Here is a 15,833-nt window from a genome sequence, read left to right as displayed (position 1 = left end):
GGAAATGGAGCCTCAAACAGAAACTTGCCTTACAAGCCCATCTCTTAGCCCTTCCATTCCCTGGAACCAGCCCAAGACCAACCCAACAACACTCACACATCAAGAGACTGGAGCCCTGTGAAAAAAAAAATCTATTTTCTTGCCTTCCAGGGCAGCCAACCAGTCAGAATGCCTCTCATTTAGGCCTGCAAGTCCCATCCAAGGGAAATGTGTGGAGATGCAAGAAGGCAACACCAAGGGGACTTTATCAATAGCCCTGTCCCCTGCCCGCCTCCAAAGTCCCCCCACAAGGTATGAAGGAAGCCCCACCTGGGGGTCTCCAGGAAGTCGAGGCTGGCCTCTGAGGTTCCACAGAAAAGCAAGATGGGGGAGTGAAGGGGCCGGCTGGAACTTGATGCTCCAACCTCCAGAGTTTCGAGGCACAGCAAGACAGGTTCAGTAATGTCCTTCCCTCCAGAGAGCGGGCCTTAATTTATGGACTGGTACTCTGAGTACTTCTTGTGGTGCAGCAGCAGAACCAAGCCACCCCCTAGCAGCATGAGCCCTGGGGCACCCAGGGCCACTGCCATGATGCCCAGGACTAGTGGGGACAAGCCGTCCACTGGAGGGAAGCCCACACCCAGGAGCATCGACCTAGAGCAAGCAGAGAGAGAGAGGTAAGCGGGCTTAGGAGGAAAGGCTGGGAGGCTCAGCCTTTGTCCACTTCAACTCCCCAAGTCCCCGGCCCAAGCCCTGGCTCTCACCAGCTGAGGTAGTGTTGGTCCCAATAGCCAGGGCCTGTGGAAGCCCCGAACGTCAGATTGAAGGCACAGAAGTTATTCTGGGACCCAAAGAAGGCTCGGACAATGGGTGACTGGGGAAGAGAGTATGCTAAGGCAGGATGAAGAGGGGAAGCTTGGCAGGGCAGGGCTGATTCTCGGCCCCCCGGCTTCTGGGAGTAAGCCACTGGTCGCCACTGTGCGAAGCCTAATGGGAGGGAGCCCCACAGCAGCTGGTCCAACTGGGAAGAAAGGCAAACAAGGGAGGGTAAAGAGGACCAACCTGTGCCCGACCCTCTTTTCCTTGCCACTCCCAGCCTTATTCTGTGACTAGCAGCAGGAGTCCTGAGTCCTAGGCAGGGCCTCAATCCCTCCTCTGTAAAAATGGGGAGTTCGACTGGGTGAGGACTGAGTTGTTTTCCAAACCTCCAAGTCTGGACTCAGCCCTCCTCTTGGCCCCTAGCCCCCTTGCAGATCTCCATCTGCCAGAGTGTAAGTCATATTGCACTTTCTGTCTGTCTCCACTGAGGGCAGAGACTGGGTCAGATTCATTAGCACAGTGCCTAGCTCTTAAACGACCCAAAGAAAGTGTTGCTAAATGGCAAATGGTTGAATGAGTTTTAGGTCCCAATGGTGTCCCACCTACATTCCTCACCCATCTGCCTCTCTCCAGGAAGCCTGACCTGGAAGACGGCCGGTGCATATTCATCGTCGATGGAGTGCTGCTCCTGCATTGAGGGGCAGTCAGGGCCCTGGCCCAATGTGGCTACCTCCAGCCCAAACAGGGAACGGTTTCCCCGGGGAGAGGCTCCAACCAGGGCCACCTCTAGCTGACAGGTGTCTGCTGTGTGCAGGAGGCGAGGGGGTTGGGCTGGTCGGCTGGACCTGGAAAAGGCCTGGACCTAGGAAGGAAGAAGCATGGGAGGTGTGGGAAATAGCTGGATGCCTGTGCTTAAGGGCCACCTCCATCATTAAATCCCACCCTCACAAATCAGCCTTTTTGAGCTCTTTCCGATTTCTCACGCCTTACCCTGAAGGCCAGGCTGCCATTGGCAAAAGTCCTGGTAGGGTCGTTCATGGGGTGGCCTTGAAATGTGGCACTCAGGGTGGCAGGATCCAATGAATCAGTGATGTTGTTCCAAGAGAAATCAGCCAAGGAGTATGGAGGATATGGTCTTCCCGGAGGCTTTGCTGCCGTATCGGACACGTTGGTGCTGTCAAACTCAAGCAGCTGGAGGATGGGGGTAGGGTGGAACTGGGCTTGCCTCAGTTTTTCTCCCGAGACCACACCTCCCACTCACCCCCTACCAAGGCTTTCATATCTGAGTCTATTTCACCCACCCCCAGTCTTTAGTTCCACCCTCTAATTGGGATGAACTCTCTCCTCTGCACTCTTCTCCTTGGTTCTCTCCCAACCTCCTCACCCTGGTAAAAACAAGGGCAGAAGAAAACTGAATGCTGTCCTTAGGGAGCACCATCAGGCCCCCATCGGGCTCAGGGGATAGCAGGAGGCTCCAGTTGACGCTCAGGGTGCTGTGGGGGGTGTTGGTGGCCACCATTACCACTGCCAGAGGCCCCAGGCTGCTCCACACATAGTGCAGTGTGGAATTGGTGCCCACTGCCCGTATATGAAGCAGGTTCTGCAGGGGGCCCAGCCAGTTAGGGATGACCTCCAGAGATACCTGGAACATGGAGTAGTGGAGGGTTGAGGGAACAGGATCAAGGAGAGACAGGCAAAAGAGAAGCTTGAGGGGAGGGGGGCTTGGAAAGTGCTGGAGAAAGGATGGGATTTTGGGGACTAGACAAGAGGAATGTGTGCGGGAGCTGAGGGAACCCTGGGGTAAGGGGCAGTGGGGACAGGATGAAAAGGGGTAGGGTAGAGGGTACAGCCAGGACTCCCCTGACCCTGGTGGGCAGGTCAGGGCACAGGGCTGCGAAGAAGAAAACATTCAACACTTGCCTGGACCTAGGTCACCCAGGGCTGAGTCGGGGTCCAGACATCACCCTCACATTCGCCGTACTCCACAATCCCGTCCCATGACCCATGACCATCTCCCACACCCTCCAGGTTGAAGAACCCTCCTCTTGGCAGCCACCCTCCACCCCTAGCCCCTGGATGCCCGGTTCCAGCCACCCTGCAAGGGTAGCGTTTCCTGAAACTTCTATCGCTGTAGCCCCAGGGCCCTCACCTGGCGGGTCTTCTCCCCCAGCAGGCCAAATGGGGCTGCAAACAGAAGTAGAGTCCAAAGGAGCAGGGGGCTGGGGGCACAGTGCCCCCAACCCCAGCCGCACTCCACAGAGCCGCGCATACGGCCGCAATTCAGCCGACGGAAGAGGTGCCAGAGGGTCACATGACTCGGGTTCAGCTGATCCCTTTCAAGGGCGGAGCCGCCAAACCAGTTTTTGCTTTTTAAAAAAATTTCCTTTCGTCAGCACCATTTAATGTATTAAAGAAAAGCTTTGTATTCTATCTTAAAACAGGAAACGTCAGTCTCTTACAAGTAATACAATTTAATATGGTCACAAGATTTTAAGTGAAAAAAAAGACATTATTCATGCTACAAGTTTTCAGTCTTCCTTGGACAATGCCAAAAACACAGTATTCAAATGGCATGTTTTAAGAGGAACGTGAAATCTCATTTTGACACAAAGACAGGTTAAAGAAAATAAACCCAACAGGGAACTACTCCAGTACATTGCCTTAAGTCCCCGACCCTGTCCCATTGTGGAACTCATACACCTTCTTTCTACTCCAGCACATGAAACTCTGTGGTTCTTCTTCCCTGTGGAACAATGTGGTTCTTCTTCCCTGCCTAACATTTCAACAAAAATTGTAAATATTTAGAGATGTGTCACTAAATGACAACAACATACTTACAAAAAAGCCAACTTATTTGTTAAATGTTGAAAGAAAAGGCCAGGCGCGGTGGCTCACACCTGTAATCCCAGCACTTTGGGAGGCTGAGGCAGGTGGATCACAAGGTCAGGAGTTCAAGACCAGCCTGGCCAAGATGGTGAAAGCCCATCTCTACTAAAAATACAAAAAATTCACTGGGCACGGTGGCAGGGCCCTGTAATCCCGGTGGAAGGCCCCTGAAATCCCGGTGGAAGGCCCCTGTAATCCCAGTGGCAGGCGCCTGTAACCCCAGCTACTTGGGAGGCTGAGGCAGGAGAATCACTTGAATCCGGGTAGTAGAGGTTGCAGTGAGCCAAGATTGTGCCACTGCACTCCAGCCTGGGCAACAAGAGCGAGACTCCGTCTCAAAAAAAAAAAAAAAAAAAATATATATATATATATATGTATATATAGAAAGAGAGAGAGAGAGAGAGAGAGAGAAAGAAGGGGCTAGGCTGGGCACAGTGGCTTACGCCTGTAATCCCAACACTCTGAGAGGCCTTGGTGAGTGGATCACTTAAGGTCAGGAGTTAGAGACCAGCCTGACCAACATGGTGAAACCCCGTCTCTACTAAAAATACAAAAATTAGCCAGGCGTGGTGGCAGGCACCTGTAATCCTAGCTATTTGGGAGGTTGAGGCAGGAGAATCGCTTGAACCTAAGAGGCAGAGGTTGCAGTGAGCCGAGATTGTGACATTGCACTCCAGCCTCAGCAACAAGGGGCAAAACTCTATCTCAAAAAAAAAGAAAGAAAGAACGGGCTAAAATTTGGTGAAATTTAAAAGGGTTGTAGAAAACTTTGGAGTGTTTGTTTTCTTTGCTTCACTCTGATTTTATTTTATTTATTTATTTTGAGACAGCATCCTGCTCTGTCACCAAGGCTGGAGTGCAGTGGCATAATCACGGCTCACTGCAGCCTCAAACTCTCGAGCTCAAGTGATCCTCCTGCCTTAGCCTCCCAAGTAGCTGAGACTTCATGCACATGCCACCATGCCTGGCTAATTAAAAAAAAATTTTTTTTTGTAGCGACAGGGTCACACTATGTTGCCCAGGCTGGTCTTGAACTCCTGTGCTCAACTGATCCTCTCACATAGGCCTCCCAAAGTACTGGGATTATAGGGGTGAGCCACCACACTAGCCATCACTCTGATTTTAGAACACAGGGCTTGTGCACAAAGGTTAGGATAAGGAACTAAAGATGCCAAAAAATACCCCAAACATTAATTGCAAAAGAAAGACTAATGTTTATGAAGAGCTTATAACATGGAAAAATATTTGTTATAAAATTAAATGAAAAAGTAGGATACAAAACTATATAAACAGTAAGATCTCAACTATGTAAAAAAGGATAAAGGAAATAGTTCAAAATGCTAATAGCGGTTGTATTTAAGTAGTGTATCTATAGTGATTTTTTTTTTTCCTTCTTACTTTTCTGTCTCTTCCAAATTTTTCTCTACTGGGGGGATTTTTGTTGTTGTTGTTGTTGTTGTTGTTTTGAGACGGAGTCTCACCTGTCGCCCAGGCTGGAATGCAATGGCGAGATCTCGACCCACTGCAACCTCTGCCTCCCGGGTTCAAGTGATTCTCCTGCCTCAGCTTCCCGAGTAGCTGGGATTACAGCCACACGCCACCATGCCCAGCTAATTTTTTTTTTTAAATGGAGTCTCGCTCTGTCACCCAGGCTGGAGTGCAGTGGTGTGATCACGGCTCACTGCAACCTCCACCTCCCGGGTGGAAGCGATTCTCCCACCTCAGCCTCCCAAGTATCTGGGACTACAGGCGTGCGCCACCATGCCTGGCTAATTTTTATATTTTTAGTAGGGACAGGGTTTCACCATGTTGGCCAGACTGCTGTTGAACTCCTGAACACACACACACGAAATTAGCTGGGCATGGCGGCGCCTGTAATCCCAGCTACTCGGGAGGCTGAGGCAGGAGAATCGCTTGAACCTGGGAGGTGGAGGTTGCAGTGAGCCAAGATTGCACCATTGCACTCCAGCCTGGGCAACAAGAGCGAAACTCTGTCTCAAAAAAAAAAAAAGAAAAAATTCTTCAGTCTCTTCTTCCGTCCATTAATTTTCTTTTCTCTCTCTCTCTCTTTATTTATTTATTTATTTATTTTTGAGATGGAGTCTTGATCTGTCACCCAGGCTGGAGTACAGTGGTGCAATCTCAGCTCACTGCAACCTCCACCTCCCGGGTTCAAGCAATTCTCCTGCTTCAGCCTCCTGAGTAGCTGGGATTACAGACATGTGCCACCACGCCCAGCTAATTTTTGTATTTTTTAAGTGGAGACGGGTTTCACTATGTTGGCCAGGCTGGTCTCGAACTCCCGACCTCAAGTGATCTGCCTGCTGCGGCCTCCCAAAGTGCTGGGATTACAGGCGTCAGCCACCGTGCCCAGCCATCCACAGATTTTCACTGTGCTCCTGCGTCAGCCGCTCCAGGTCTTTCAAGCACATTTGGATGATCTTCCAGATCATCACAGAGTGATCTGACGATGTCCAGTCTCCTGTAATTCTTGGGCTTGACTAGGCTTCCGACAACCTGGAGGCATTGCTCTTTCAGGGTATACACTGCAGTGTGATGTTGGCAAAAACAGGCTGTCCAATAACATTGGAAGATGGCACAAACAATTCAGTTTGGTTAACCAGAAGCTTACCATGTATCCTTGCATCTCTGAAGAGCCAAGGGTGGCTTCGGAAGTTGTGGATGCGGAAGTCCCTGCCGGGCAGCAGCGTCAGGTAGGGCAGCAGCTCGCCATAGTAGTTGAGCCACACAGGCAGCACGATTCGTGGGCTGTGATTGCAGATGATGATCCGGGAGAGCTCGTGTGAGTTCACAGAGCGCAGCACAGGCCATGCTGCTCCGGCTGCCATCTCCTCCTCGGCGCCGAACTCTTCCTGGCAGTACTCTTCTGGGCCTGCCTCCTGGGTGCCCGCCTGGGCCTCTAACCCCACCCCGTTCCCCGCTCTCCAGGGCATTACCTCCAAAGCCTTGACAACTTGGGCCTGCCCATACCAGTTCTTAAAGAGACTACTTCCGTTCACCCGGATTTCGGCAAGAGTTACAATGGAATCAGAAAGGCTGGGAGTATATAACCCCCTACCTGGGTGGTAAGCAAGACATCCTAGATCAGACAGACTTACTCCCAGCCTCTCTTACCTAGCCCGTCCCACTGAAGAGCTACCTATAGTGGGAGAGATCCAAATGGGATCCCAATAATACAACTGTGATAGGAAGATCCAGAGAGGAATTTGAGGGTATTCCATGAGATAGCACACCTGAGGGTTCTTTATGTCAATCTAATTTTTATTGGACACTTCATGGCCAGGCGCAGTGGCTCACACCTGTAATCCCAACACTTTGGGAGGCCAATGTGGATCACCTGAGGTCGGGGTTCCAGACCAGCCTGGCCAACATGGTGAAAACCCGTCTTCACTAAAAATACAAAAAAATTAGCCGGGCATGGTGGCGCATGCCTGTAATCCCAGCTACTCGGGAGACTGAGGCAGGAGAATTGCTTGAACCTGGGAAGCAGAGGTTGCAGTGAGCCAAGATCACGCCACTGCACTCCAGCCTGGGTGACAGAGCGAGACTCCATCTTATAAACAAACAAAAAATTAGCCAGGCATGGTGGCAGGCGCCTGTAATCCCAGCTACTAGGGAGTCTGAGGCAGGAGAATCGCCTGAACCCGGGAGTTGGAGGTTGCAGTGAGCTGAGATGGAGCCATTGCACTCCAGCTTGGGCAACAAGAGTGAAACTCCATCTCAAAAAAAAAAACAAAAAACAAAACTGTGGTGAAAAAAAACTGCATCTCAAAAAAGCTGTGGTGGCTCACGCCTGTAATCCCAGCACTTTGGGAGGCCGAGGTAGGAAGATCATGAGGTCAGGAGATTGAGACCATCCTGGCCAACATGGTGAAACCCCATCTCTACTAAAAATACAAAAATTAGCCGGCTGAGGTGGTGCACGCCTGTAGTCCCAGCTACTCGGGAGGCTGAGGCAGGAGAATCGCTCGAACCTGGGAGGTGGAGGTTGCAGTGAGCCAAGACCACGCCATTGCACTGCAGCCTGGGTGACAGACCTAGACCCCATCTCAAAAAAACAAACAAACAAACAAAACACAAACAAACCAAAAAACGTAATATTTATTGAACACTTCGTTATTCGGGTTCTGGTCCAAGAAGAGTTCACAATTTTATTGTGGAGAAAAGATAAGATATGAGAAAATAGGATATGGGGGCAATACAAGTACTTGTCAAAAGAGGGAGGTGATATCTGGTGGGATGCACTTTTTTTTAAAATTTTTTTTATTCTTTGAGATGGAGTCTTGCACTGTTTGGTCGGGCTGGAGTGCAGTGGCGCAATCTTGGCTCACTGCAACCTCTGCCTCCCAGATTCAAGCGATTCTCCTGCCTCAGTCTCCCAAGTAGCTGGGACTACAGGTTCCTGCTGCCACGCCCAGCTAATTTTTGTATTTTTAAAGTAGAGATGGGGTTTCACCATGTTAGCCAGGCTGGTCTCAAAACTCCTGACCTCAAGTGATCTGCCCGCCTTGGCCTCCCAAAGTGCTGGGATTACAGGCACGAGCCACTGCACCTGGCCTACTTTAATCTTATTTTGACTAATAAATGAACATGGTACAAAATCCAAAAGGTACCAGAGGGCTCAGTGTGGTATCTCATGCCTGTAATCCTGGCACTTTGGGAGGCTGAGGTGGGAGGATGTCTTGAGTCCTGGAGTTCAGGACCAGCTTGGGCAACATAGCCTGACCCCATCTCTACAAAATAATACAAAAATTAGCCGGGCATGGTGGTGCATGCCTGTGGTCCCAGCTTCTCCGGAGGCTGAAATGAGAGGATCCCTTGATCCTCCCATTGCACCACTGCACTCCAGCCTGGGCAACAAAGTGAGGTTAGCAACAGGAGGCAGACAAACAGACAAATCCTAGGCAGACAGGGGCAGGTTCCCAATGAAACCCCACCTTCAAGCCGAAAACAGTTGAAAGCCAAGCTACAAGTCCTGGGTAAATGCACAGGTGGGATTGAGAATCACTCTTCCCGTTTGTTGCACTTTCCTCTGATTGATCCCCACGTGTCACCTGTTTTACATATACCTACCCTTCCCTAATTGGTTTGTTACACTGTCATGCCCATCTTTGAGAGGTGCGTTTATTTATTTATTTATTTATTTATTTATTTATTTATTGAGATGGAGTCTCGCTCTGTGGCCCAGGCTGGAGTGCAGTGGCGTGATCTCGGCTCACTGCAAGCTCTATCTCCCGGGTTCAGCCATTCTCCTGCCTCAGCCTCCTGAGTAGCTGGGACTACAGGCACCCGCCACCACGCCTGGCTAATTTTTTTGTATTTTTAGTAGAGACAAGGTTTCACCGTATTAGCCAGGATGGTCTCCATCTCCTGAACTCGTGATCTGCCCATCTTAGCCTCCCAAAGTGCTGGGATTACAGGCGTGAGCCACCGCGCCCAGCTGAGTGGTGCCTTTGTTTTAGCTCTTTTTTTTTTTTTTCCGCATACACTCAAACCAATCTGCACACACACACCCATTTTGAGCCCATCAAAGCCCCGGACCCAGCCACAATGGGAGAGAAACCACCTAACTTGGGAGACCACTCTCCTGTCCCTTCTCCATTAAGAGTTGTTTTGTCACTCAATGAAATTCTCTCCGACCCTCTTCACCCTTTGAACTGTCAGCATAACCTCATTCTTCTTGGATGCATGACAAGAACTCAGGAACTGCTGAACGTGGGTACAAGCTGAAACACAGGCAGCCTGGGGCATGCCCCAGCCCAGCCAAGGGCTGAGCCAGTGTACAAACCAGGCGTGGCCAGGTGGGCTAAGTGGGCAGGGTACCTCCGGCAGCAGGCCCGGGGCGCGAGGCCTGGGCAGGGGGCATCGCCGGCTGCAGAGGTCCCCGGCTGGCAAAGTGGCTGAGAAAAATCCTGCGTCATGGAGATCTTGTCACAAAAAAAAAAAAGAAAAAGAAAAAAAAAAAGTACCAAAGGGCATCATTCCTATTCACCAGCAAACTGGTCCCTCCCGAGACAACCATCACTACCAGTTTTTTTGTCTGTTTTGTTTGCTTGCTCTGTTGGCCAGGCTGGAGTGCAGTGGCACGATCTTGGCTCACTGCAACCTCCACCTCCTGGGCTCAAGGAATTCTGCCTCAGCCTCCCAAGTAGCTGGGATTATAGGCATGTGCCACCACATCTGGCTAATTTTTGTATTTTATAGTAGAGATGGGGTTTCACCATGTTGGCCAGGCTGGTCTCGAACTCCTGACCTCAGGTCACCCACCTCACCCACCTCGGCCTCCCAAAGTGCTGGGATTACAGGCATGAGCCACCGCTCCTGGCCCACTACCAGTTTCTTATGTATCCTTCTAAAGATATCCTATACTTAATACAAATATATAGAAATTACATATAAATAATACACAGTGGTACCCAAACACTGTTCTTCAGTTTTTTTTTTTTTTTTTTTTGAGACGCTGTCACACCCAGGCTGGAGTACAGTGGTGAGATCTTGGCTCACTGCAACCTCCACCTCCTGGGCTCATGCTATTCTGCCTCAGCCACCCAAGTAGCTGGGATTACAGGCGTGCACTTCCAAGCCCAGCTAATCTTTGTATTTTTAGTAGAGATGGGGTTTTGCCATGTTGCCTAAGTTGGTCTTGAATTCCTGAGCTCAAATGATCCACCCACCTCGGCCTCCCAAAGTGCTGGGATTACAGGCGTGAGCCACCACACCTGGCCCCAATTTGCATTTTTAACTCATATATTGAGGAATGTTCTGTATCAATGCACTTGGAGTTATCTCATTCTCCTTGCAGGGGTATGTTCCATGGATCTATTTAACCAGAACCTTGTTGATGTAGTAATATTTTGCTGTGACAAACAATGCTGGAAAGAATATCCCTGTCTGAAATGGACTCAACCAAGGAGAAATACTGAGATCTCAGCATTTCATATTAATAACCAAATTCAGCAGGATACGTACCAAGGAGTGGAATCGTCAGCTCAAACTGCCCTTTATATGAGGTTTACCAATTGACACTCAAACCACATGCTTAGGAACACATTGCAAGTGTTTACCAAATTATGCTTACATTTCCCTTTGAATAAGGTTAAGCATCTCTTCATGTTTTAGTCAATTTTTGCTCCTCTGGAGCTTTTTAAATCCTTTGCCTATTTTTCTACAGGCCTTTTCTTAATCGTCAAGTTCTAAAAGTGTTATGTTGTTGTTGTTAAGACAGGGTCTTGCTGCATCACGCAGGCCGGAGTGCAGTAGTGCAAACATAGCTCAATTGCAGCCTCAAACTCTGGGGTTCAAGTGATTCTCCCACCTTAGCCTCCTTAGTAGCTGGGACTATAGGCATGCACCATCTTGTCCACCCTAAAAGTTCTTTAAGGAAATTAACTTAATGTTGTTGCAACATCTTCTCTCCCTTTTGTTTTTGCAGTGCAAACTTTGTATGGAGTTTCCTACCCCCTCACATTTTTTTTTTTTTTTTTGAGATGGAGTTTAGCTCTTGTTGCCTAGGCTGGAGTGCAATGGCACGATCTTGGCTCGCTGCAACCTCCGCTTCCTAGGTTCAAGTGATTCTCTTGCCTCAGCCTCCCGAGTAGCTGGGATTAAAGGCATGCGCCACCACACCAGGCTAATTTTTTGTATTTTTAGTAGAGACAGAGTTTCTCCATGTTGGTTAGGCTGGTCTTGAACTCCCGACCTCAGGTGATCCGCCCGCCTCGGCCTCCCGAAGTCCCCTCACATATTTTAAACCCCATGTTTCTTCTAGTGCTCTTATGGTTATATTTTCTTATATTTACACCTTTCAGCTGCCTGGAACTAACTTTGTTGTAATTTAGTAGGGATCCAATTTCCTGCCTCCCCCCAAACCACAAATAGCTACTCCAGAAATAAACTCTCAAAATGTTCTCAGAAACTCATTTTTCTGGAGAAAAAAGGTATAGTTGGCTTGGCCCTCTGTATCTGCTGGCTCCTCATCCACAGATTCAACTGTGGATTGAAAATATTTGAGGAAAAAAGGCCGGGCGTGGTGGCTCACGCCTGTAATCCCAGCACTTTGGGAGGCCGACGCGGGCAGATCACAAGGTCAAGAGATCGAGACCATCCTGGCCAACATGGTGAAACCTCGTCTCTACTAAAAATACAACCGGGCTGTAATCCCAGCTACTCGGGAGGCTGAGGCAGGAGAATTGCTTGAACCCGGGAGGTGGAGGTTGTAGTGAGCCGAGATTGTGCCACTGCACTCCAGCCTGGCGATGGAGCAAGACTATCTCAAAAAAAAAAAAAAAAGAAAAAGAAAATATTTGGGGAAAAATTTAAAATACTACAAATAAAACAGTATAATAACTATTTACACAGCACTGACATTACATTAAGTTACATAAGTAATCTAGAGATGATTAAAGTATATGAAAGAAGGGCTGGGTGTGGTGGCTCACGCCTGTAATCCCAACACTTTGGGAGGCCAAGACAGGCGGATCACCTGAGGTCAGCAGTTTGAGAGCAGCCTGGCTAACGTGGTGAAACCCTGTAGCTACTAAAAATACAAAGATTAGCTGGGTGTGGTGGCGGATGCCTGAAATCCCAGCTACCTGGGGGGCTGAGGCAGGATCACTTGAAACTGGGAAGCAGAGGTTGCAGTGAGCTGAGATTGCGCCATTGCACTCCAGCCTGGGTAACAAAGGAAGACTCTGTCTCGAAGAAAAAAAAAAAAAAGAAAAAAATTATATGGGAGAATGTACATAGGTTATATGCAAATAGTATGCCATTTAATGTGTCCTGGCTGTGTATGGTGGCTCATGCTTGCAATCCCAGCAATTTGGGAGGCTAAGGCAGGCGGTTCACTTGAAGTCAAGAGTTTGAGACCAGACTGACCAACATGGCAAAACCCCATCTCTATAAAAAATACAAAAATTAGCCAGGCATGTAATCCCAGCTACTCAGGAGGCTGACATGAAAATTGCTTCAACCCGGGAGGTGGAGGTTGCAGCGAGCCAAGATTGTGCTGCTGCGTTCCAGGCTGGGTGACAGAGATTCTGTCTCTAATAATAATAATAATAATAATAAAATAATAAGCTAGGTGACAGAGATTCTGTCTTTAATAATAATAATAATAATGATAATGACGATGATGTAAGTGTCCTGAACAGCTGCAGATTTTGGTATAGGGGAGTGTCCTGGAACCAATCCCTCACAGATACTGAGAAATGACTGTATGTTTATCTTCTAAGGTATCAACTCTGGAATCTGATAAGGGAGAATAAAAACAAGTCTTGACTGAGTGTAGACGGCTTAAATAGCAGTCAGGAATTCAAACTCCCACACCAGCCCCCAAATTACTGCTTTATGGCAGGGGAGATAGGACTTGACTAAAATGTAGGAATTTGACAGGGGAAGGATCATCAGCAGTCAAGGACATGGGAAAACCACACTCATGGAATCAAATGTTTAGTGAATAGGGTTCACGCAGGGCAGCAGAAATGGCCTGGGCAGGCTTTCATCACTGTTAAAATTTTTGTTTGGGCTAGGTGCGATGGCTTACGCCTGTAGTCCCAGCACTTTGGGAGGCTGAGGCAGGCCAGGAGTTTGAGACCAGCCTGACCAACATGGAGAAACTCTGTCTCTACTAAAAATACAAAAATAAAAAATTAGCCGGGCGTGGTGATGCATGCCTATAATCCCAGCTACTCAGGAGGCTGAGGCAGGAGAATCATTTGAACCCAGGAGGCAACAAGAATGAAACTCTGTTTCAAAAAAAAAAAAAAAAAAAATTTTTTTTAAAAATTTTTTGTAGACAGGATTTTGCCAGGTTGCCCAGGATGGTCTTGAACTTCTGGGCTCAAGTGATCCTTCTGCCTTGGCTTTCCAAAGTGCTGGGATTACAGGCATGAGCTGCCACATATGGCCTATGCTAAATTTGTAAATCACTAAGTTCTAGACAGCAAAGTGGGGCTTTGAAAGCTAAACAGTCCAAAGTGATCTAACATGCCAGAAGGATTTACGCAGGTTTAGAAATGGCAAATAAAAACAACTAAAAAAAAAAAAAAAAGAACAAAAAGGAAAAAGAAAGCAGATATTACAGATGCTTTAAAAAAGAGGTACCAATAGGCCAGTCGCAGTGGCTCACGCCTGTAATCCCAACACTTTGGGAGGCCGAGGTGGGTGGATCACGAGGTCAGGAGATTGAGACCATCCTGGCTAACACGGTGAAACCCCATCTCTACTAAAAATACAAAAAATTAGTCGAGCATGGCGGCAGGCGCCTGTAGCCCCAGCTACTCAGAAGGCTGAGGCAGGAGAATGGCATGAACCTGGGACGCAGAGCTTGCAGTGAGCTGAGATCGTGCCACTGCACTCCAGCCTGGGTGACAGAGTGAGACTCCATCTCAAAAAAAAAAAAAGAGGTACCAATAGGGCCAGGCACAGTGGCTCACGCCTATAACCCCAGCACTTTGGGAGGCCGAGGCAGGCAGATCATGAGGTCAGGAGATGCAGACCATCCTGGCTAACACAAGGTGAAACCTTGTCTCTACTAAAATTATGAAAAATTAGTCAGGCATGGTGGTGTGTGCCTGTAGTCACAGCTACTCTGGAGGCTGAGGCAGGAGAATCACCTGAACCCAGGAGGCGGAGGTTGCAGTGAGCCAAGATCGCGTCACTGCACTCCAGCCTGGGCGACAGAGCGAGACTCTGTCTCAGAAAAAAAAAACAGGTACCAATAATAGTTAAGGAAGACTATGACACTACCCAAGTGCTTAACTATTAGAGCTGAAAACAAAACGAACCTAGACTGAGTAAGGAACAAAGGGGAGGAAAGAATCTACAAGATGTCCGGGCGCAGTGGCTCATGCCTGTAATCCCAGCACTTTGGGAGGCTGAGGTGGGTGGATCACAAGGTCAGGAGTTCGAGACCAGCCTGGCCAAGACGGTGAAACCCCGTCTCTACTACAAATAAAAAATTAGCCGGGCGTGGTGGCAGGCGCCTGTAGTCCCAGCTACCCGGGAGGCTGAGGCAGGAGAATTCCTTGAACCTGGGAGGCGGAGGTTGCAGTGAGCCAAGATCGTGCCACTGCACTCTAGGCTGGGTGACAGAGCGAGACTCCATCTCAAAAAAAAAAAAAAAAAAAAAAGAATCTACAAGATGACTAGCTTTCCTAGGACTTTCATCATTTCTCAGGTGTTATGGGCAATATTTCACTATCTTGTTTTACTAATTAAAGAATTAACTCATCGGCAAGGCGTGGTGGCTCACGCCTGTAATCCCAGCACTTTGGGAGGCCGAGGCAGGAGGATCACGAGGTTAAGAGATGGAGACCATCCTGGCCAACCAACATGGTGAAACCTCGTCTCTATTAAAAATACAAAAAAATTAGCTGGGCATAGTGGCACACGCCTGTAGTCCCAGCTACTCGGGAGGCTGAGGCAGGAGAATTGCTTGAACCCGGGAGGCAGAGGTTGCAGTGAGCTGAGATCACACCACTGCACTCCAGCCCAGGCGACAGAGCGAGACTCCCGTCTCAAAAAAATAAATAAAAAAAAGAATTAACTCATCATCTCTGAGGAGTTAAAGCTCCAAGAGAATTAAAACACTGCAAGCAAAGAGGCAGAGATTTCAGCAAAAGGCAGGTAGGCTTATTTCTGAGCCCCCTGCAGAAGCGTATAGGCAGAGAGCTTTGGATTGACCTAAGCAGGAAGCTAAAGCCATAGGCATCTCACAAGCCCCTTTCCATCCCACACCTCAGATCAGTCACGATAGCCAGCTATAAATGCATGGCTTCCTTGGCCGGGCATGGTGGCTCACACCTGTAATCCAAGCACTTTGCAAGGATGAGATGGGTGGATCACCTGAGGTAGAGAGTTTGAGACCACCCTGACCAACACGGAGAAACCCCATCTCTAAAGCATGGCCTCTAGAACCACAGTGCCTACATATGAATTCCAGGTCTGCCACTTACCAGCTTTGTGACCCTTTAACAAGTTACCTATCTATGCATTAGATTTCTCCCTCACAAAATGGGGGATAACATTACCTGTCTTAGAGGGCTGTTGTGAGGATCCATTAGTTAACATTCAAAGACTAGAACACATCTGTTAGACAGTACTTACCATTATTCTACCAAGTATTCAAC

At 48.6% G+C, this 15,833-nt stretch overlaps 1 protein-coding gene and 1 pseudogene across 3 annotated transcripts; both read right to left on the bottom strand.

Moving 5' to 3' along the window:
- Positions 1 to 113: 113 nt before the first annotated feature.
- On the bottom strand, positions 114 to 3,137 carry GLMP (glycosylated lysosomal membrane protein). 3 transcript variants are annotated; one of them, XM_004026962.4, is made up of 6 exons: positions 2,948 to 3,137; positions 2,183 to 2,440; positions 1,789 to 1,989; positions 1,442 to 1,660; positions 744 to 1,000; positions 114 to 633 (listed from the first exon to the last, which is right to left on the bottom strand). In XM_004026962.4, the coding sequence occupies exons 1-6, from the start codon at positions 3,065 to 3,067 to the stop codon at positions 468 to 470; spliced, it is 1,221 nt and encodes a 406-aa protein (XP_004027011.1). In that variant the 5' UTR covers positions 3,068 to 3,137; the 3' UTR covers positions 114 to 467. The 3 variants fall into 3 exon arrangements, with proteins under 3 accessions (XP_004027011.1, XP_004027013.1, XP_004027014.1); XM_004026964.4 differs by lacking the exon at positions 744 to 1,000 and having other exon boundaries at positions 2,948 to 3,113; XM_004026965.4 differs by lacking the exon at positions 2,183 to 2,440 and having other exon boundaries at positions 2,948 to 3,113.
- Positions 6,219 to 6,638, bottom strand: VHLL (VHL like; annotated as a pseudogene).

Source organism: Gorilla gorilla, chromosome 1 (assembly GCF_029281585.2).
Source record: "Gorilla gorilla gorilla isolate KB3781 chromosome 1, NHGRI_mGorGor1-v2.1_pri, whole genome shotgun sequence".
In the NCBI taxonomy this organism is placed as follows: Eukaryota; Metazoa; Chordata; class Mammalia; order Primates; family Hominidae; genus Gorilla; species Gorilla gorilla.
This window is presented reverse-complemented; position numbering and strand designations above follow the sequence as displayed.